The sequence below is a fragment of the Rhea americana genome, unplaced genomic scaffold, assembly GCF_003343005.1.
Source record: "Rhea americana isolate MKP2758 unplaced genomic scaffold, rheAme1 scaffold_311, whole genome shotgun sequence".
Lineage (NCBI taxonomy): Eukaryota > Metazoa > Chordata > Aves > Rheiformes > Rheidae > Rhea > Rhea americana.
In genome coordinates, this window is record NW_028186437.1 from 561,313 (window position 1) to 583,661 (window position 22,349).

At 45.3% G+C, this 22,349-nt stretch overlaps 1 protein-coding gene across 2 annotated transcripts in view; it reads left to right on the forward strand.

The window, feature by feature from the left end:
- The first annotated feature begins 6 nt into the window (after positions 1-6).
- KLHDC4 (kelch domain containing 4) overlaps positions 7-22,349 on the forward strand; it is a 29,546-nt gene continuing 7,203 nt past the window's right edge. For both annotated transcript variants that reach the window (XM_085310145.1, XM_085310147.1), the window contains exons 1-7: positions 7-115; positions 1,120-1,211; positions 2,208-2,286; positions 3,247-3,345; positions 7,122-7,258; positions 14,208-14,300; positions 15,239-15,398. In XM_085310145.1, coding sequence (XP_085166271.1) covers positions 17-115; positions 1,120-1,211; positions 2,208-2,286; positions 3,247-3,345; positions 7,122-7,258; positions 14,208-14,300; positions 15,239-15,398 — 759 coding nt within the window. In that variant the 5' untranslated portion in view covers positions 7-16. The remainder of the gene's footprint in view (positions 116-1,119; positions 1,212-2,207; positions 2,287-3,246; positions 3,346-7,121; positions 7,259-14,207; positions 14,301-15,238; positions 15,399-22,349) is intronic.

A 22,349-nucleotide genomic window follows, 5' to 3' on the forward strand; every position in this document is an offset into this window, starting at 1 on the left:
GCCGCCGCCGCCGGCCATGGGGAAGAAGGGGAAGCGCGAGAAGAAGGGGAAGGGGGCTGAGAAGACGGCGGCCAAGATGGAGAGGAAGGTGTCCCGCCGGGCCAGGAAGGAGAAGGTGAGGCGCGGGCAGAGGCGGGAGGCTGAGCGGCAGCGAGGGAGTTACGCGACCCGCTGCCTGCTCGTGGAGGGGCGGTGAAGCCCCGCAGGTGGCGGCGCCTGAGGCGCGGAGGGTTTTCCCACTTCAGTGGTSACAGGGAGCAGCCTGTGGCGGGAGAACAGGAAAATGCAGTACGAGAATCGGTCTGTCCAGCCACCCCCGTCGCCCTTTTCGGCCTGTTTCACGAGGAAATGAAAACGCTTCTCTCTGCCGCGCTCAAGCTGGACCTTGCATTGCCTTTGCCCGCAGGCGGTGGGGGAAGCGCGGTGCTGCCAGCAGTARCGCACAGCTCCCGGCCGCAGGGAGAACCGGTGCCCAGGTTGGGGCAATCTCTGCTGTGACCAGAGATCCGACTGCTGCAAGGGAGGTTAAGGGAGCGCAGGTCTTGGTCCTGGGGTTGCAGGAGAGACCTCGCATCAGGAGAGCAGGAACTCCCCCTAGCTGCAAACCTTCCTGTGCCGTTGCAACAGAGGGTTTAGAGAAGGGTTTTAGTTTAATWTACAGAAGTTGAAAGGGAATTAAAACAATACATACAGTTTTCTCTCCAACTAAAGTATGAATTGGAAATAGGGAAGTTTTCCCCTTTCTGTTTTCACCGGCAGAGAAGAGGACTGGTTAGATCATAGCATACAGCTCTTTGTAATTTTATAGGGTGTTAAGTGATAGCTCTATACTTGCTGATAGTGCTGTGCTTCTGCTGCAGGAGTAGCAAGGRCATGCCAAATGCACTATGCCTACCGTCCTCTTGGAACTCTTCTAAGCACTTGTYAGTGGGAGACCGGTCTCTAAAGCATGTGTGGAAGTGCTTGGTGTCCGTTTCATGTAGTTGAATGAAGTGAACCTAAGCAGTCAATTTACTTTTTTTTTTTAAAGGGAAAATTGTGAGGGTGAATGCTTGTTTCAGAGATGTGCAGGTGACTCTGTGCATGTCAAGAAATTCATATCTGGCTTTTTATTTCCAGGAGGATCTTGAAGCCCTGATAGCAGAATTCCAGAGTTTAGATGCTAAAAAGACCCAAGTAATTGAGACGTCCTGCCCACCCCCTTCACCCAGGTAAGAGATTGTATGAGACTTTGGGCATAATTCATATGGCTGTTGCTAGTGCTGTTAATGAAACTTCTATGTATGAAGTTATTTCCTGAAAATGGAAGGTATAATATCTGGCTGGATTGATTTCTGGCTTCATAAAATATCTGGTAAACTGAGTCTCTGGGTTAAGAAAGATACTAAAAGCATTTCAYACCTTCAAATCCCCTTGTTCACATCACATCACCCCACTAAAAAGGAGCAAAGCAGAGTTAGATTTTAGGGCTTTGAGAAGAATAAAGGTTAAGAGGAACTTTTGGATTTGCACTAGAAAGCTGGAGGAGCTCGAGGGCCAAAAAGATGTGTCCTGAGATACAGGACATTTAATCAAGCATAGGCCAAGGTCMACATACTGGTGGCCTGTATATTTCTGGTTGCTGTGACTTACTTTAAGCCCTTCTCTGTGATACCTGTGTAGGTACAGGTCAGTACACTACTGTCCATCTYGAGCATGTTACAATGGTCAGTTGCTGCCTTGCCGTCAGGTGGTAGGGATCTGTCCCCACATGGTGCAAAGCACTTTGGTGATCTGTAGGTGAGTGGTGAGCAGTGGTGTCTGCAGCAGGATGACGCAGATAAGTTGTTCTGAGACAGCCCAGTTCTACCCCTAGCTATGTGTCCTCATAAAACTAATTTTTGTTCCTGACACACCAGCATTAAAATTCAAGAGCTCACGTCAAAAGGCATGTTAAATGGCAGTGTAACGTGTGCTCCTAAAATAGGATAAGATTTCAGACGATGTCAAATTAATCTTGCTGGAAGTTTTAAAGAAGTTAATTTCTTTGGGAAGTTTTTAGCCCTGGGGTGAATATCATAGCCTAAATAACTGTGCAGCTGATGGAGAGACCCTTGAGGCTAGAAAGCAGAGGCGCTAGCACTAGCTGCATTTAAGGCTGCAAGCTCCTGAGTTTTACAAGATTGTTAACACTTGCTCGTCTTGGCCCATCTCTCTTTCTTTTGCAGGCTGAATGGCTCCCTTTCTGCTCACCCTGAGAAAGATGAGTTGATCCTTTTTGGAGGTGAATATTTCAATGGCCAAAAAGTAATGTATACTTCCATTTTTCTTTATTCTGACCTCCTTTTATTGTAATTTGCATGAGTCTCATTTGAAGCGAAAATTCAAAGCACCAGTCATAAAATATGTATTTGTCTCTGAATGAGAGCAAAATAGCCTTTTAATTCTGCAGTGATACTGTCTCCTGCCTGAACAGTTGGCAGGAAGGAGACATGCTAGAACCTATTAAGGAGTCAGAGTGATTGTCTCGGCATCAATATTTCAGGGCTACATAATTTCTCCAGACTTAATAGTAGCCGYATCTGCCCCTCATCTCTGAAAACTATTGAAGGATCTCTATCTTCTCCCTCTGAAAATAAGCTACTTCTGCAGTTTTGCAACTGGCAGGGCGTTGGTTGCCTTGGCGATGTGTATGGTAGCAAAGCAGGTGCTCATGTTCCTAAATTTTTGCAAGTTACAAGTGTTTATTTTGCTTCTGGAAACAAACTRGTAACAAACTGGTCTTTCTAAGTCTGAGAAGTTGTGCATATTCTAGCCTGAAAACTGAAGACTGATAAAGATATTTGGCCCTATATTTAAGATTGCCTCGTGATAYGCTGAATGAATTCTGCTTGCTTCATTACCTTAAGCTGTTCCCGTCTCTGGAGTTGAGCGGCACTCTGGACAGCTTTAAATTGTGCTTCGTGTTAAGCTCCAACTTTCCAAGTCCTCATATCTCAGGCTGGCTTGAACTTTACCTCAGATTTGGGAGAGAACAGTCTAGTCCATGATTCATGCTAGGAAAGTTTCTGACTCCTGATTTAGTGGGGGAGGTTGGTGTCCTCCTTCCCTGCCTTATAGAGGCAGTTGAACTTCCACTTTGCAGAGCTGGTGCTGTGTATCTTCTCTAATACACAGGTAACCTTCAGAGGGGCCTGTGGTTGGATAGACTGATCCTGTTGAATGGGAGAGCTCTAGTGATCCATATTTTCCTTTCTTTTCTAACAGACATACCTGTATAATGAACTGTATGTTTACAACATCCGGAAGAACAGCTGGACTAAAGTAGAGATCCCCAACCCACCTCCTAGGCGATGTGCTCACCAGGTAAAGTTCAGGGTGACGGAACAGCACTTGGAATTGTTCTGATGCTTCCCTGAGGATGGATGGAAGTTGCACTTGCTTCCAAGAGTATCTGACTTCTCTGCATCCTCCTTTTCATGGGTTACCAAAAGTGTCGCCACACCTCTTGCGCTGAGTAGGTCTGGAAAAACCTGTCGAAGGTGCTTGTGCTCTCTGATTACTGAGTGGCCTCTGGAAGTGTTAAGTGGTAGAATCAGGATTTGGGGTTGTTGTGGGTGGGATTTGGCAGGATTCAGACAGAACTCATGGCAGGAAACGTCCTCTTTCAAAGATGTACTGTTGCTGCTGTTTTTCTTCTGTGTCCACCAAGGCAGTGGATGAAGTTGTCTAAATGTTCTCTGTCATACAGCACCTGATGACATACATCTGGAAATCACTGCAGTGGTTTCTCTATCATTAAAGTGTCTGACTGTGGTGATGAAAGATTTGTTTTTGTTTATACTATGTGAATGTGTGTGTGCCAGGATGTGAACTGGGGAGTTTTATTTTTTGTAGGTCTTTGGCCTCTGCCAACTGTCTGATGGGTTATCATACCTGTCATATCAAGTGACTGGGTGACCTGTACATGTCAAAAGCTGCCATGCAAGGTGTGAATGTTATTATCTTACTCATGGCCAAAGCTCTTTAGATGTTCCTAGTGAGAGCCAGTAGTCTGGGAAGGTTCATCTACCCTTGTTACACTGCACCTAAATGCTAGTCATAGAATCAGTAAGGTTGGAAGGGACCTCTGGAGATCATCTAGTCCAACCTCCCTGCTCAGCAGGGTCACTGAGAGCGTGTTAGACRGGATTGCGTCCAGGTGAGCCTTGCATGTCTCCAGAGAAGGAGACTCCACAGCCTCTCTGGGCAACCTGGTCCAGTGCTCCGTCACTCTCACAGGGAAGAAATTTCCCCCTCACGTTCAGGCAGAACTTCCTGTGCTTCAATTCCTGCCCACTGCCTCTTGTCCTGTCACACGGGACAACTGAAAAGAGTTTGTCCTCATCCCCTGGACACCCTCCCTTGACACATTGATAAGATCCCCCCTAAGTTGTCTTTTCCCCAGGCTAAAGAAGCCCAGCTCTCGCAGCCGTTCCTCACAGGGCAGATGCTCCAGCCCTCTAATCATGTTTGTAGCCCTGCGCAGGACTCTCTCCAGTAGCTCCATGTCTCTCTYGTACTGAGGAGCCCACAACTGGATGCAGTACTCGCRATGAGGCCTCCCCAGGGCTGAGTAGAGGGGCAGGATCACCTCCCTCGACCTGCTGGCAACAGTCTTCCTAATGCACCCCAGGAGACTATTGGCCATCCTGGCCACAAGGGCACATTGCTGGCTCATGGTCAACTTGTCATCCACCAGCACTCCTAGGTCCTTTTCTGCAGAGCTGCTCTCCAGCAGGTCAGCCCCCAGCTTGTACTAGTGCCTAGGGTTATTTTTCCCTAGGTGCAGGACTCTGCCCTTGCCCTTGTTGAACCTCAGGAGGTTCCTCTCTGCCCAACTCTCCAGCCTGTCCAGGTCGCTCTGAATGGCAGCACAGCCCTCAGGTGTGTCAGCTGCTCCTCCCAGCTTGGTATCATCAGCAAACTTGCTGAGGAGGCACTCTCTCCCCTCATCCAGGTCGTTGATGAAAAAGTTGAGCAGGATGGGACCCAGTACTGAGCCCTGGGGAACTCCACTAGCCACAGGCCTCCAACTGGGCTCCATGCCAGTGATGATGACCCTCTGAGCTCTGCTTTTCAGCCAGTTCTCAGTCTTGCTCAGAGTTTCACATGACTCCTTGGATTGAAAGGCTCCAACTGATTATCTAGGATASCTCATGGAGCTTAAAATCATTCTTGATTTCAGCGATCAAATTTCATAAGAAGACCAAAACTTTGAGTATTTGTTTACCTGAGTGACAAGGAGGTTACTTTGTGGGCATGGAGTTAAGTGGTACTTGTTTGTGTGTTGGTAGCCAGCAGGTGGCTGTCTAGCAGTTAAATCTAAACTGAGCAGGCAGGCTGTGCACTAGGGAGTTGCAATTGGATTATAACAGAAATAAAACGAGAAACGTATCTGAGCAGTTCTGCTTCAACAGTAAATTTTCTGTCYGATAATTAATTACATTTGAATAGGAGACTGTTCAGTCCCATTAACTGACCAGTTTGTTTTCTTCCCTCTGACTGTCAATTTTTAATGCATGTTCCTTGTTAGCTCAAAGGTAAACAGAAGTGTGTCGGTGTGTTGGTATGTGCATGTTTACAGTCTCAGTTCTCATCTCTGTCTCAAATCGTCTCTGTGATTTGAGTTGCCCTGGCTGCTTCATTTCATCAATAAATTAGAGCTGAAGTGTGAATAGCCGTGGCCCAGTGTTGTCAGTTGTCTGAGGAGAGAAAAGGGCTTGGTTATGTGATGAATTTGGAGCCAGCTCTTCAAAAGGTCACACGCAAGTATAAGCAGGCTGTTGTATGTACCTTGCATTTAAGTTTTGAAGCAGTAGATACCCGTGAAAATCAGACACCTATCTCCTTTGATTAGGTATCTCATGTTCCCACAAATGCTTCTTGCAGACACACCCAGTATTTTCTCATGTGTTTAATCCTTGCATATGTAGGCTGGCTTATGTCAGGGCATGGACACGTGTCTGATGCTAAAGATCTCCTTTGCTGTTTGCAAGATTAGGCAGGAAATGAAGCCCTTTCTTCAAAAGAGATCATTATCACAATTTTGGTGTGTGACAGGAATTCTGGAAGAACATGTATGAAAGACTTTGTTTATAATGTAACAACCTCAAGAGGTCTCAGASGTGGAATGAAGTTACACGTTTGCTCAGATTGCTTTTGGGGGATTTGTTTCTTTTTTCACTTGGTCCCTATGCAGATAATTTCAGTTAAATGGAGTCTTACTCTTCTCTCCCTACCTCTTAACAGTCTTGACTCCTGTACCACCTGGGTATTTTGGTATTGCTCCTTGCAAAAATAATAAGCAAAACAAACCCTTTTAACATGCTCTGATACTTGCCTTGGACAAAGCATTGACAGTCTCCTTTTGTCCAAATGGTGTACGTTTCCTTCTGTGTTTGGTTTTATTTATTCAGAARCAGTGCTTTGCAGGCCTTGGGAAGGTTCAGGTTTTAACTTGTGCTACAGCTTGATTTCTGTACCAATTATTATTTTATAATGTAAAGAGTGTATATACAAATGTATAAAGGGTAATTTTTGTACTGCTAACATCCTTTTCCAAGTAACTACCCCCAGTCCATTACTATGCCTGCCCTATGGTGGGATATTACTTGTGTCTTTGAGGCAGGAAATGCCCCTTTTCTGCGTGTGGCTTGGAGTTCCTCAGCCACCAGCATGTCATTTGCAGGATGCTCTTTATGTTACTAAAGAACAGGTGAACTGTTCCCAAACCTTATCTGTGGAGAGCTTTCCTTTTTGCTGAAGAGGGTTTTGAAATATTGCTATTAAATTAAATCTCAAGATGCTTCCCAGCAAACGTTCGATTTATCTTGGAACTCAAGATGCTGGGAAGAACCCAGCTCCTTAACCAATTTTCCTTTGCTCTAGGGAAAGTGGGCTAAACAATGAGTAACTTTACATTTAAAATTCCCCTTCCTCCAGCCCCAGAGAGCTGCCGTTGCCAAGCAATGCAGCAGCAGCCGCTGCCGCTTGACTGCTCGCTGGAATTCGGAGGCAGCTGCACGTTTGACTGATAAAGTTCTTCTGTCTCTGTTTCCTGAACTCTCTCCTGATGCAGCTCTTCCTTCTTGTCCTGGCAGGCAGCAGTGGTGCCCACAGGTGGCGGGCAGCTGTGGGTGTTTGGCGGGGAGTTTGCATCTCCCAATGGGGAGCAGTTTTACCATTACAAGGATCTCTGGGTCCTGCATTTGGCTACCAAGACCTGGGAGCAGATCAAGTAAGTGATGGTTCTGAATTGAACGATATTGACCTTATGAGGAACTGTGCTGGTATGACCTGAGTTTGATTCCTTGTATGATCCTGTGATTTTCCAGCTGTCTACCCGTCTCTCGCTTGAACTCAGAGATGCCCATGCTAGAAATGGAGAGGACAGCCTCCAGGAATAAGTGGAAATGAGAGGCAGGTTCTGAGTCTATGAGGCCAAAGCTGCTCTGTTTAATAAATGATATTTGGAGCATGAATATGCTTGGATGTTTTCTAATTGAAGAAAAGAGTATCAAGAAAGKCAATCTCTGCCTCAGCCAGGGAAAGTGTAGATGTGCAACTTCAAAACAGCACTTACTTGTTGCTCCATCTGTCTAGGCTCATGGCAGGGCTGTATAAGAACTTGAAGGATCTCAGCTGATTTTTACCACTGCTTGATAAAAGAGCTGTAAGTATCTATCCACAGAGCCACTGGTAATTGGCACTCCTGGTAATTGGCATCTGCTGCCTTAAGATTCCTTGGGATGAACAAGCAAATAAATCATATCCAGCAAGGAAATTTGCTACTAAAAATCCTGATGATTTTTGACAGGAATTAAGGAGCCTAAAAGTCTTTTGTGGGACTGGCCCAAAGTCCTCTGCTAATATTTCCTTAACCTTTGGCTTCTAGGCTTTGCTACTCACATTTATATTTGCATGAGAGGAAAAGAGATCTGGTTAGTCAAGTGGTAGACTTGAGTGGCAGGAGATGTGGCTTTGGTTCCAATTCTGCCATAGACCTTCTCTTGGACCTTGGGATTGTCTCGGCTGCAGGATTAGGCAGAGGATAACTCTGGGTGGACTGGAACTCCAGTGCAGGTTGCCCTCAAGCTGACAGCACACTGRGGAAAGCAGCAGCTTTTGAGTAATACTTGCTCAGTGGCACTAACCCTGCCAGGCTCCTAGGCATGAACTGAAGACCCTGCCACAGGTGGGAAGCCCTAAATCTGCCTGAGCTGATCACTCTTTGCTCTGTGTACAGAGTGTGGGTGCCTGAGGTCTGGGCCTGTCTCTCTTGGCCCAGTAATTAAGAAGGTGATTTAGGCATGAGCTATGCAGAGGTGGATTCTCTGGCTCTGCCTTGGCACATGCCTGAGGCCACACASTGAGTCATGGAGCCTGTCTGCCTTTTTCCCTCCCTCTGCAAAATGGGAATATTGATACCTGACAAGGGGGRATTTGGAGATTTAATCTTGCTAATATTGTAACACTGAAGGGACTCCAGCATGGGAGATATGGGAGGCATATACAGACTGCAAGAGCCAATGTGCAAAAAACCCTATGAGTTCAAAACAGGCTGGGTTAAAAGGATATTTCATGGAGCAGGATCCTGGCAGCTGACCCTTCTACTAGGATCCAGGGACTGTCCTTTTCAGTACCTCTGGGAGGCTGAAGGAAGACTGTTTAATTCCTAGGTGGCTGGTTTCTGTCCATCAGTGTGATTTTTGGCTCCAGACTTTGCAGTGTTAATCTAATAACAGCTGTAATATGTCATGCTACAGGAAACCAGCTTTACTCCAGTGAGCCCTACTTGACTCTGGGAAGTGGAGATGAGAGAAACTATCCAAAATGATGAAGGGCTCTTTAAGAGGTGCAAGGATTAAAAAGACCTGTCACTGTGCAGGCTGATCTGCCTATTGTTGTTAGGCAGAAGCTGACGTAATGGCTGTGATTGTACCCCTCCCAGCTCCCCCAAAATAACTGCTGAATCCCTTGTTCAGTCTCATCCAAATAAAGAGGGCAGAATTTAGATGTGTTATGTCCCTACCAGTTTCACGAAAGGAGGCAGGACGTGAGGAGAGAGAGGAAACGATGATTCCCTTAGAGTCTGCTGAGATAAAGGGTTGATGCTTTACCAAACTTTTTATTAGATACCAGAAAATCCTTACCAGAGAGCTGTTTTAATACCCAGCTGCAGGGAGAGCGAGGGCGGGAGATCGTTCTTTGTGAGCCATTGGAGAATCCAGATGAAGCTTCGTTAGTTCCACCACTGATGGCGCCAATTGTTCTCTTGTGGGTTTGCAGATGCGTTGCTGTAGAGCTGATTTAGAATTTTCCACTACCCAAACAAATACTGCAGTGCCTGACATGCCTGGGAAGAGGAAATTGAGTAGTTAAAAGGCTCTGATCAGCCTGTGTCTTATCCCATATGAGAAGGCAGCCTGGGGGACCCTGGGTGTAACTTGCTCTACAAAGAGCATGTCCTCGATCCCTGGAGTGGCACAAAGTTTGCAAGTTTTGTAAGTTGCAGGACATGCTGGTCCCAGTCCCCAAGCAGACTAAACCATGGCAAAGGAGCTTGTTTCGAGTTTGTGACAGATTGTTATSGATAGTAAGGAGGGAGCCAGACTGGCAAGGTGAGCTCCTAGATCCTGTGATAAGCAGAAGCAAGTTCTGTGTATCTAACTCTCCAGCTACCCAGGGACACCCTCTATCCCCTGACAGTGATTGTCACATGTCACCTTGGTAGCCGTGCCACAATGAAAGGATGCATTTGGAGACATTCATAGTTAATAGAGAAATGGATGGACATTTCCTAAGGTGTCATCATAAATGATGTGATTGGAAGAGCCCTGGAGAGATGATCCTTCTTTTTCTTCACTCCCAGCCCCATGGAGGATCAACTCCAGCTGAGGCATTCCTGATGGTGTTGGATGGATGTCTGTCTTTTGGCCCTCCTGGAATTTTTATAACGTTAGTGTCCTGGTTCCAGTGTTTGAATAAAACGGAGTGCATCTCCTCCCCATCTTCAGGCAGAGCTCCAAGAGCTGCATTAATGAGGCATCTGGCAGAGGGGGCTGGGAGGGGATGTCTTTGTTTTAATGCTAACCTGACTGAGTGTGAAAATCAAGTTTCTGCTACCTCTTTGCTTTTCCATATGGCATTTTGATTACAGTCTGCTGGGGAAGGGGGAAGAGGAGAGGGCAGAAATGATCGTTGAGTTGTATGAGGGGTTTTATTATACCTCTTGAAACTATGGTCATAAGTTATGTTGCATTTCACTTCAGTATTTTTTTTTCCTTACTAGGACACCCATTACTGCCTGTCTTTCTACCACATAGGTTTCTCATGTCTGTCTGAGGTCAAGCATCTGATTATGTCTGATTGCTATTAACAACAGCTAAGTGAACAGCTAAGATGACCCTGCTGTGATCTGAACTTGCAGTTCTAGGAAATCTAGTTACTCCAGTGCTAGAGCTTAGATTTCAAACAACTAAGTTGTTCTTACTGGCCTACAGTTCACGCAACAGGTCATTGTGGTGCCTTAAGAGGCTTGGGCTTGCCTGTAAAATACTTGAAGAGAAAACCATGAAGAGCTGTGTGCTTTGCGAAGGCTGATTGGGAAATGAACCTCCTTGATTTCCTAGCACRGAGCACAGTGATTCCAGTCACTGCTGAACGTGGCTGGCTGCTTGACAGATCTAAAAATTGTGAGTAACAGTACTTGCTTGCATTTTGTGTGCACARAGGCCAAATTCAACAAATCCCAGTCCATTATATGACATCCCAAAAACTGGTGCTGCTGACTTACTGGAACCGCCATCCCATTTGTGTGATGCATGAGGTTGCCTTAGTGCATGAACTTTTGTCACCTTGCCTTAGAGCTAAGTGATATTTTAACCTAATTACCTCTTTCCTTCCTTGAGAGAACATTCCCTGTCAGCTCTGTGTGGCCCAGTGTACTCCCTTGAAGAGAGACAGAGTGTTACACGTTGGGGTTATACTTGGGAACCTGGCAGATCCCTCCTCTGTGCAGATTTCTGTCTTGCCTACGAACCTCTATGGCTCCCTTCCCTTTAGTACTGGAATGCTAATGAGTACCATGATACTTCTCTTAACAGTTTTGTGGGATGTGGTGCTATAAATATTGCAGAGTAGCATTTCACAAGCGTATGTTTAACACTGTTTACAGAGTGAACTGGAGCAGTCACTGCGGTATAGGATGCCTTTCAGCATAGGCTTGTTTCCGACTGATGGCTCCTCTTGTTTGTGTTCTATTTGTCACTAGAAGGATTAGGTCCTGCAAAAAAAGGTAGAAGGGTGCTTTGGTGCTTAAAGAGAGGAAGGGTATTTCGGTGTGCCATTGAGCAGACTTCCCCTGCCCCACCAGAAAGGACCCTTGTAAGCTTGTTCTTCGGTAAATCAGGATCCAAATATGTAACAGTTGATTGATGCGTACAAAGGATCTGGATTTGGCAAATCCAGGCCATTGTGTGTTCAAGTTGCATGTTGGATGTGCAAGATAACTGCCACTTGTGTGCCTCATGATTGAGTGTACAAACACAAAGGTACGTTATCTGTGTGTGCCAATGAACAGAACATTTGTGTTTGCATATGCCAGTGTAAGACTTAAACGTTAAAGTCTTGGGCTTCAGCTTCCTTGTTTATTGGAAGATAAAAGCGCTCTGTCCTGAAAAGCCTCTTTGATGGGTTATACATCATCATTTTCCTTATTAAGGAAAGGTGCCAAGTTTCATCTGAGCAGCCTCTGGATGAAGGAATGAATGAGAAAGTAACTTATGCATTGTGCAACCTCTGTGACATATAAGTCGTTAATCCTTGAATCTAGGGGATAAATTCAGATCTGTTATGCTACTATATGCCCCAGAGTAACTCCACGAGCATCAGTAAATTCCTTATGGAATAGTTCTGATCGGACTCATGCTGTACATGTGCAAAGCCAGTGCTTATCCAGACTTATCTTTTAATCTATTTTTAAAAAAGTCTGAAGAATTTACAGCTCCCTCCCACATGTCTGCTTTCTGGTGTCAACCCCATGAAGTAGTATATTAATCATAAAGTCTGTGAAACTGTTTCCAGAATATTTGTTTTGGACCCTGAGCAGTGATGCAGGTAAAGGGAGGCAGTCTGCACTTGGGAAACAAGGCTTTGAGCTTGCAGCAGGTGCCTTCTGGAGTGACAGTGCAGTTGCGTGTTACTTGCAACCCTGCTGGACTATGTCATTAATTCTTACAGTGCCATGTCTTTCTAAGAGTATTTTTTGCAAATTTAGGAAGGCATCTGTTTATGTCAAAGGCTATAAACTGTCATTTAGACCTGATTCCTATGCAATGCTTAATGCTAAAGCAAAGGAAAGCTGAGATAATACAGTGCTGTGCAGGATGAGGCCTGCTATGCCCGGAAATATGTTTCAGCATCTGCTCTTATAATTTATACTGCTATCCTAAGGAAAAGAGAGAACAACCTTGCAGTTGAGAGCGGTTGGAGATGACACCAGTAAGACTTCTGAATTTGGATCAGGCTACATATTGGATGTTTTTGTTTGTGGCATACAGTTAATTGTTCACTCCTGGCAGTTTGCTTGATAAAACGTGCACATCAATGAATAAACCTGTTGTTGTTGGGAACTGATTTTTGATTTGGAGAAAGCCTGATGGAGAAACAAGAAGAAGATATTCTCTGAGAGCAGGGTTTTATTGTAAGCTTTGATCTTTAATCGCCCCTTTCCTTTAACAACACAAAAGTTTCATCCTCTGGAATAATAATATGGAAGCCTTGCTACAGAAAAGAAAATGATTTCAGATCTTGATGAAATTAGTACTAGAGGTGCTGTTCTGCAGGGTACTTCTTAAAGATCCACTAAATGACTAGAAATCCATGCTCGCTGTTAGAATAAAGACTCCAGGCAATCAATATTAATTCAGTCTTACCCAAATGCTGCTGTTCTGCTTGGAGTTCTTCATTATGACTGGTGTGAGATTGGTCATTTTTGATGGTGAACGAGGACCTTCATTTTCTCTCCACAGAAATCTATCACTGCTCTTTACAGCTACCTGCTGCCAGTGAAAGTGTAGCAATAGGGCTGTGGGTTTAGGTTTTGCTGTTGTTTTCAGCTGTGAGTTGGTTTCTTATTTATTTAGGTCCTGATTCTGCAGCCACTTAGAGCATGTTAACACTGCCTATTTGAGAAGTCTTGCCAAGCTCAGTGGTGCTAACTGCGCTTTGGTAGACTCCTCTGTGAGACTGAAAATGTGATAGATTAATCCAGGGTGGCAAAGAACAAACAAAGGAAAAACCCTGTTTTCTGTGTGGGCTGGGCTGAGCCTGAAGTCGCTGTTTTGAGAGTTCTTGAAGTTTTTTTGTTATCTCCAGTGATGCTCTGACTGTGGGTGAACATAAAGGAAGGTGAATCCTTATTGCCTCTCAGGAATGTCATTGCCAGCTGTATGGCTTTGCCTGAAGCTTTTGGATGTGACATTTGGGGTTCTGGGGCTTGTTCCTGGAAATGGAAGTGGCACATTTAACTGAAAGGTCAAGAAGGCTTGGCAAGAGTGGAACAGTGATACATATCTGCTTATTTAATCTGTAAGATAATAGTGATGACTTGTTGTGTTTCAATACCTTTGTTCGTGAGGAAAACTAAGTGATTTACAAAGTATTCTCATTAGTTCAACATTATATCCTACCTGCAGGAGGGTAAGTGAAGAGCATATGGAGGGTGATATTCCTAAAACACTGAAGAAGAGTGAATGACAGAGCCAGTCTCTGGCTCTTACTTGGTACTTAGAGAAAGCATCTCTGTCTAGAGTGCCTTCCTTGCAATTGTAGCAGTTAACTGCTATTCATTAAACTCTCCTGAAAAATTACCTCCTGAGTCATAGCAGAAAAGACTTTAAGACTTTGGGTACTGTTAGAGGCTAGATGGCTTATCACTAGGAATAAAACTGTCACTGCGAAATGCCTGTGTTGTAAATACCAAGCAATACAGGAAGAACACACATACTGTTCTAGAGGAAAGCATACATACATATTAAAGCAAAAAAGTTCCTTATGATTTTCTGTGCCAGATGAACAGAGGCTGAACTCAACCAGTCCAGCAGCCCATGACATAATTTAAAATGGATTGGCACACTAATAGGAAGGGGAACCTTGCTGATAAGTGTAATTGCTTTGCCTTTCAGGGCATCAGGAGGACCCTCTGGAAGAAGTGGACATCGAATGGTTGCTTGCAAAAGACAACTGATTGTCTTTGGAGGTTTCCATGAAAGCGCAAGGTATGTTACTGCAGGATGGCKGGGGGTACTGAATCCTCTGTAACAAAGATGATAGAATTTCACCAGTAGCAGAAAGCTGGGCTTTAATGCAGGGGTTAACCTGAGCAGTACAAGAGCTGAACTAGAGTTTTATTTAAAAAAAAAAAAAAATTACCTTGACTTAAAGTCTTCAAGTGTTCAAGAAACCATTGTGGCACTTACCTAATGACCGAAGTAGTTCCTTGTGCATGTCATAGCTAAAGCTCAGGACATCAATTTTGGTCTCAGAGCCTTGTCAAAGAGCTTTCTCTTCTTAGGAACATCTCCCCCATTCAGCTCTTAGGTACCACAGGAGGTCACAGCTATGCTGTCCTGGGAGCTGTGAACAGAGCTGAGCTATGTGTTGTCTCGGAGGTGATAAGTGGCGTAACTGCAGTTCCTGGGAGCACAGCACAGGTTTCAAAGCCTGCCCTAGAGCTGACTGCATACTTGGGAGTTTAGCGTATGCAGAGCATTCTGTGTATAAGTTGGCTAGTTGAAAGAGAGCATGGATATGGCTTTTTGTTTTTTTGTTTTTCTCCTTAAACAGACATAGCGCTAATCTATTTTGATCTTTTGTGTTATTGTTTAAATTACCTGAAACTGTGTTTCCTGGAAAGAGTTGGTGAAAATTCCATTGTAATAAGGAATAACATAGATTAAAAAATAATAATAAAATGGAGCTGTCTTGCTTAAAGCAATTTTGTCAAATGCATATTGTTGTACCACAGTGGTAACCTTCATCCCAGCAAATCTTAGACATTGCTGTGGCTGCAGAGGGAGAAAGGAAGGCCATAAATACAAGGAGCTGAATAAAGTGGTGCACCATTTCCTGGTCCTGTTCTTGAAGGTGATGTTTTATCCCATCCTAAATGGCAGCCATTGTAAAAACCTCTGGTGTGCCAATTTACTCTCCCTAGAGATTACATCTATTACAATGATGTGTACGCCTTCAACCTGGATTCCTTCACATGGAGCAGACTGGCTCCTTCTGGGATTGGGCCTGCTCCAAGATCTGGATGTCAAATGGTTACCACTCCTGAGGGCAGCATAATCATCTATGGGGGCTATTCCAAACAGGTAGGTGGTAAGCTAATGTGTTATTTCCTGGATGCCAAACAAAACAGTTGATGTGAAGAAAGCTAAAGGGCTACAGTGAAAAACTCGAATTGTTTAAATATGACCAATGTAATGGTCTTGATCTGTGTTGGTTGTCGGGTCTTATGTTTTGGCTGCTTGGAGAGGCCAAAATGCTTAGTTTAGGAAAGTAAAATTGAAATCTCTGTTCTGCTGCTTCCATGTGCCCAGTTACGCAAACCTTGTCTCCAGCGCAAGGCTTGATGAGCTCATCACATAACTAACTGCTGCTCTGACTGACAGTGTAATAGTTTCTGCATGTCAGACAGCTGCCAGATGTCCAGAAAACACTGGTTACCAAAGTGCCCTTTCCATGTTAGCCTGTGGATGTWCCAGCTTGAAACGACTGTGGAACTGTGCCCTTGGATTGTTTTGCACGGGAGGGCTCAGGCTACTGTGAACCTCTGTTGCCACCAGAAGAGGTACCTTGCCCCCTGATTATCCCTTTGTACTGACCCAAATGTTCACGCAGTTGTGGGGTTTTCAAGGAGCTGATCTTGGTTAGATTAAAATTCAATGGTTGGAATGAATATTTTGGTTAAAATGAATATTGGTTTACAATGGGTTAAAAGGAATACTTTCCCTGCTAATACAGTCTGAYATAAGGAGGTGACATCATGGAGGCAGGAATGAGCAACTGTGATGGCAACAGTGATGGTTATTGCCAGCTTAAAGCATTTTCAGACATTACTGGGCCACATTCCAGCACTTGCAGCTTAAAAGCAGTAGTTGCCAGAAAACTTGCATTTTTCTTGCATCGCTGAAAGGGTTAAGGAAACGGCACCAGTTAACAAACTCAATAAGCCAAAGATGACTTCTGATGAGCACCAGGCTTCCTCTGTTCTGCTTCTTGCTTTTTTAGTCATGGTAATTTATACTGGAGAGCCCTTTAGACCATATGTCCTCATTGAGCAAGTATCCCTGTCTCCGTGCTGGGAGGGAGGAAGTAAATATTTCATTGAGCAAAAGGCTCTGCAAAAGCTTTTAACGTTGTGAATGCAGACAGAAGACCCAGATCCTGCTGCTACTGTCTCAGTGGAGAGGCATTGCTTCCAGCAGCGTGTCACTGGGGGAGGAGGACGCGTTGTTCTTCTGATCTGAATAAATGAACAAAGAAGAAAAGGAGGGAAAGGAGAGAGAAGATTGTATATTTAGAAGCATTCGTGCCTCCTCACGGCCTGTGCTAAGGGCTCTATCTCCTCAGATGTGCATTTGGTTAAACAGCAGTAAAAACACAGAGAATTTTCTACCTGAATGGGCTTTGTCCTGCTCCTCATTCCTGAGGATGGGAGAAAGCTGCATGCTAGATGTGGATCTCTTATGCTGCAGAAAGGTCCTGSCTTTCAGGTGCACACTGTGGCCCATGGAAATATAAAAGTTAATGCATGTTTGCAGTAGGTTCTATTTTGCTTCAGCAGGGTATGCTCTGTTGCACTGCTCTGGGTTGGTTTGAGGTAATAAAAGAGGAGCAGAAGGGACAGGAGAGCAGAAGAAAGTAGAAGGGACARGAGAGAGCAAAAGGCCTTCAGCTTTTGCTGTGACAAACAAGCCCTCAGCCTTTATGCAGGGCCCTGAGCAAGGCTAAGAGCTGGATGCAATTCATCTCCAACTCAGAGCAGCTTTTAGATTAAAATAGCCACTCCTGTTTTGGACTCTCAGGCCCAGGCCTGATGTTTTGGCAGTTTTGAATTTATTCTCTTTGTAATATAGAGAGCTGAGTCTGCTGCTTTCTGATGTGCCATTACCAGCCAAGGCTTTACTTGTATCTTCTGCAGCACAACTTCATTTTCAGGCAGGAGAGGTGCATCTCTGCTGCAAACTGACCAAAGCACTGGACAGAATTTTCTGTGCAGCTTTCTTGAGATGCAGAGGTGACAAATTTTTAGTGTGGTCCTGGAAATTTATTCAGCAAGGATTAGACCCTCTAGTAAAAGTACAATTTCATTAATATGTAGTTATTTAATTCTCTTTATCTCTCTGCTTATGGATGGTTACGGAGCTGAGCTTTTTCGTTTATAAACTTGTGTACAGACCACAGAGGCATTGGTCTGCAGAGACCTGCTCCTTGTCTGCATTAGAGAGGCAAATGCTACAATGAGGAGTGTTACAAAAATATCTTTGGGCTCTAGCATATGTAACCAGGCAGGTGTGCAAGCAAAGCACCATTCAGCACATCATGTAGAGGCTCCTCTTCTAATGAGAGGCAGCACTGAGTTGCATGTGCTGTAGAAAGAGTGCAGATTTGTGTGGAGGCCTCCTGAAGCCAACCTGCTCTGTGCTAGCATGCACAGAGTGCATGTCTCTGAATTGGTCTAGAGAGAAGAGAGGTGGAAAGCATAATCGCTGCTCTATTTTAGTATCAGGGCGTGATGTGGCCATCACATTGCTGGATGAGAGCTGCATGGTGGCAGGGCCACTTTCTTGCAGCAGGCTGTTCTGTTGCATTTCATTCTGTGGTCCCCTTAGCCCTTGTAGATGTGCTTTGAAGTACTGTACTGGAATAGCTCTGTCCTGTGGTGTAATACATGCTGTCTAGGGCAAAAAGAGATGTAAGCCCAGAGGATTCATAGTTATGGGTGGGATTCTAGACATCTTTGTACCAGGCTGGCTGCTAGTGTTCCATAAAGCCTGAGCAGCAATACCAGCTTGCAGCCAGAGACGTTTCCTGGTCAAGGGATCCATCTTCCTATCTTCAGTCTAATCAACAAGCGGGGAAGGCAAAAGAGAGGGAGGAGGTTTGGTCTGTGCTTTGCTTTGCTGCAGTTGCGTGCAGAACTGAGCATGGAGGGTCACTTTCAGTAATGTCTGTTAGTCCATGTTGCTAAATTCCCCGGCATGTGACCTGCAGATAGTTGTTTTAGTCCAGGCGCTCAGCTGAGTTGCTTTTGTAATCCTAAGGGAAACCTGAATTGACAGAGCCTCTTTCATGGCTGAATGGAGGCAGAAAAGATCAAGTGACTTGTCTCATGCCCTCAGGAGTTTGTGGACAGAGCCAGGGCAAGAGCCCTGGTACCCAGATGTGCATTTGCCTGTGCAAGCCGCTAGACATCGCTGACTTAGGATGATGAAATTCAGCTGGTGAACAGCTGKAGTGCAAATGGTGAAAAAGTAAATCTGAGCTTTACAGTCCTGAGTGTGACTAAGATGAGATGTTGMTGTACAATTTGACAGTAACATGCCTGATATTTTAAAACGTATGATTCTTAGCACAGCAGTGTCCCTGTGTTCATCTGTTTCATGTTCAGCCTAGAAACGATAATGGTAACTTCTGTTATCTTCTGCAGAAGGGGATGTCAGCTCTGCCTAAGCATTCTGCTCTTCTCCCTCTGAAGCCTGCAARGAGCTCAGACTTGTTCTTCTGCTGATCTTAAATGTATCCTCACTCATTTCTCCTGCTGGGGATGGGGCTCACTGCAGCAAGCTGCATTTTTGGCTGTGTAAAGCAAAGAGACCTCTCCATTGCTAGGCAACGTGAGCGCGCTGTGCCTGACTGGAGCACTGAATGCAGCGGGGAGCTGTCGGAGGCTAATGCTGCTCTATCTTGCAGGTGGATGCAGGCTGCAAGCCAGGGGAGGGCCAGCACTACATGTGTGTGAGGCTTTTGCATACCCAAGTAAACTAGCTTGTATTTATTAGCACTGAGTTTTCCAACCCTGAAGGAGATTTTGCGGGGAGAATTTTGCTTGTGGTGAGGCTGTAGAGTTTGTCTGAATTACAGGGTTGTGCAGGAAAGGTTTGCTCTGCAGTTCTGCCTGCTAAGGGCTTCTATTAATTGGATATATTTGGCTACTGTTGTTCTYTTTTATTAAGCACGTTTAGCAGTTATAAGTGGGGAATTGTGGCAGTCCTGTTTCTCTCAAGAACAGCTCTTCATGCCTCGATTTCCTTGCAGTTTGAGAAGTGATAAATGTCCGTTACTGGAGCTTTTTAGTTAAAATTTGCAAAGCTCTTCTAGCTTCTTAGTTTATGTGCATGYGCAAACGATAGACTGTGGGTGTCCAAACGAGTTTTGAGCTTGAAAGCAAACATCTGGAACTTCCRGGCAAGAAGAATGGGTGGGAACAGGAGCCCCTTGCAATGGATGGAGTGATTTGCTTAGGGCAGTTAGGTGTGCTGGGTTTGGGGAATATTGCTCTGTGCTCTCCAGCAGCAGTACGCTGCTTGCTGGTGGAGTGTCTGCTTTTGAGCCAGAGTGAGTTGGAGAATACAGGCATCTCTTCGACAACAAATAGCTAACACCCACTCCACCTCATTGGGGTTTTCTCAGCCCAAGAAGCTTTGTCATATTGCATGCGCAGTATATTTACTACAGGGAACTGTGTGGTTTTCAGGAGAAAAATAATGCAGTTATTTCTCACAGCTTGTATGGTACTGAAGCCGGCAGCTCTCTTGGTATATGTTATTTCTTCCCTCTTCATGCACACTGTGCTCATTGTACTATGCTTGACACTTACGTTTTGCACCCTTCACCCTGTGTGTCCTCTATACATACATATATGTACTGGATCTAGCGTTTAAGGACATGCTGGAACCTACCTGGGACTGGGGAGGAAGCAAACACCATTTGCTGTATGGTGAGCAGGCAGGCACTTGGCAATTATTGGGGTGCCTTCAAAGCTATAAGATGCAAAGCTCCCTGCCCCTCCCTTCTTCTTTGCGTTCCTCCTCCTTTTCTTTCCATCCATCTCTGACAGCTGTTTACTTGGGTGGGCCGTCAAATAGGCCTTAGCCTTCCTCATCACATCCCTGCATACACTGACAGCATTCCTATATTCCTCTCGAGTAGCCTATCCCTTCTTGTACATTTTGTGTATTCTCTTGCTCTGTTTGAGTTTTTTGCCAGGAGCTGCTTGCTCATCCATGCAGGTCTCCTGCCCCCTTTACTTGACTTCTTACTCCTAGGGATGCACCACTGGAGCTTGGAGGAAGTGATGCTTGAATATGAACCAACTCTTTTGGACCCCCCTTCCTTCTAGGGCCCTAACCCWTGGGATTCCTCCAAGTAGTCATCTCTGTATATCCCCTTCTTCAGAAGATAAGACTGCTGCTGATGTTCTTTCCTACAGGTCTGCTGTCCCTGGTGAGCCTGAGGTTTGGTTGCTCAGGAACTGTAGGTAAAATAAGGCAGTTGTTGACCTCTTTGAAGTGGTAGCACAGAAAAGGATTCCTCCATCATAAACATCCTGTCTTGCAGAGTGTGTTTTTCAGTGTGATAACAGGGAGGTAAAGGGACATGTGGAGAGCAAGAAGACAAACAAAAAAATTCCCAGCACAGCTATAAGGACAGACTTCAGTCCTTGACTTAGCAAAATCTTCCCTTTTGCTGCACTGAGAGCAGAGTTCCTCCGTTTACTCTGGTGCTTCATTACTGGCTTTCCATGGGCCTCTTCAGCATCATCCAAGTTAGTCTTGGATGCACCCCAAACGCATTTTGTTTCCTTTTCCTCTCTGCCTCTCTCTTTCCTAAGAGTTTCAATATTGGGCCCTGCAATAACAGCACAACAAAACACCYTACAGCAGCAGAACCTGCCAACTGCAGGGTGTTGGGCTGGGTRTGTCTGTGCAGCAGGAACAGGCCATCACTGTAGTGGTGTACTCCCAGGTGCAGCCAAGCCCTGCTCCTTCCCATGTGCTGGTCTCACTCCCCAGCTTCTGCYGGGATCCACTGCCTGCATCCTGGCAGCTGCTACGCAGCATAGCAATGCCATCACCCCCAGGAGGATGGGAATTACAAGGAAGTAGGAGCTCTGCATGAAGGATGGGTGGATAATGACATTATTAAAAGACCTCCTACGGTAGTGTTGCATAGCACTGCTTTCATATACTGCATGTTGCTATGAGCACTGGAGTACAGGGGCTTACAGTGAAAGGAGCAGAGGAAAATTGTGTTTAAAATGATGCATTTAATTAGCTCAACCGAGGCTTGATCCTGCTCTTGCTGGTGTCTTGCTGTTGCCTGTAGTAGGGGTGGAAGTGGGGCTTCTATTCTGTTTCTGTCCAGCAGAGAGAACTGCTGCTTAAGGCTTCTTGGGGACTTGAATGCTAAAAAAGACAGACTGTGGTGTCAAGAGTGAGCACTGTCACCTCTGCTCTTGYAGTGGGATAGAAATGAGGAGGTGGCAGGGGCTGAAAGTCTGCTAAGCACAGATCTGTGATTAAGCTTGGGTCCTGCAAGTGATACCACACAGACACTCTGAGCTTCTGCTTGGTGTTCAGGGGCAGAATCTCAGAGAGCCTTGCAAGCCCTATGGAGAGTTTTCGTGGGCCACTTCCACGGAGCTCTCCTCACAGATAGAGGAGTCGAAGCACAGATTTTACATGTCTCCTGATACTCTCCATGGCAGAGTAAAAAGCGGAAGCTTGGGTCTCCTGTTTCCTTGATACTACCCATCCTTTTTTGCTTCTCTAAAAAAACCAGTTTTTCCGCCTGCGACAATTTTCTTTTCTTCCCTGGATGCCAAAATTCATGCCCTTAAAYTGCATCCTGCAGTTTTCATATGGCTCCGAGTCCCAGGGTATGTGTTGCACCCCAACAAGCACTGAGTGGAGGGAGGCTCTGGAGTATCACAGGCGGAAGCTAATTATGGTTTGTTACGCCTTTCCCACTGCTCTCTTGTAGGATGGGGCTGAGCCAGGCATGTATGAAGGTTGTGAGACAGCAGCCTCCAGTTGTCCATTCTGACTTGTTCCGTTCCCTCCTGGGGCATTCGAATTGCTCAGTAACTTCTATACTGCTGCCAGCACAGGATGTAGCTCTGGTTTGATGCTGCGATTGAGAGCTGCCTGATGCTCCAGAACAGCAGTGTGGCGATCTGTGTGCTTTTTCCTTTCCCCCAAGAGGCAGTTACTGTGCTGGCTTTTTCAGTCTGAGAATGTACAAATTCAGGCTGTGAT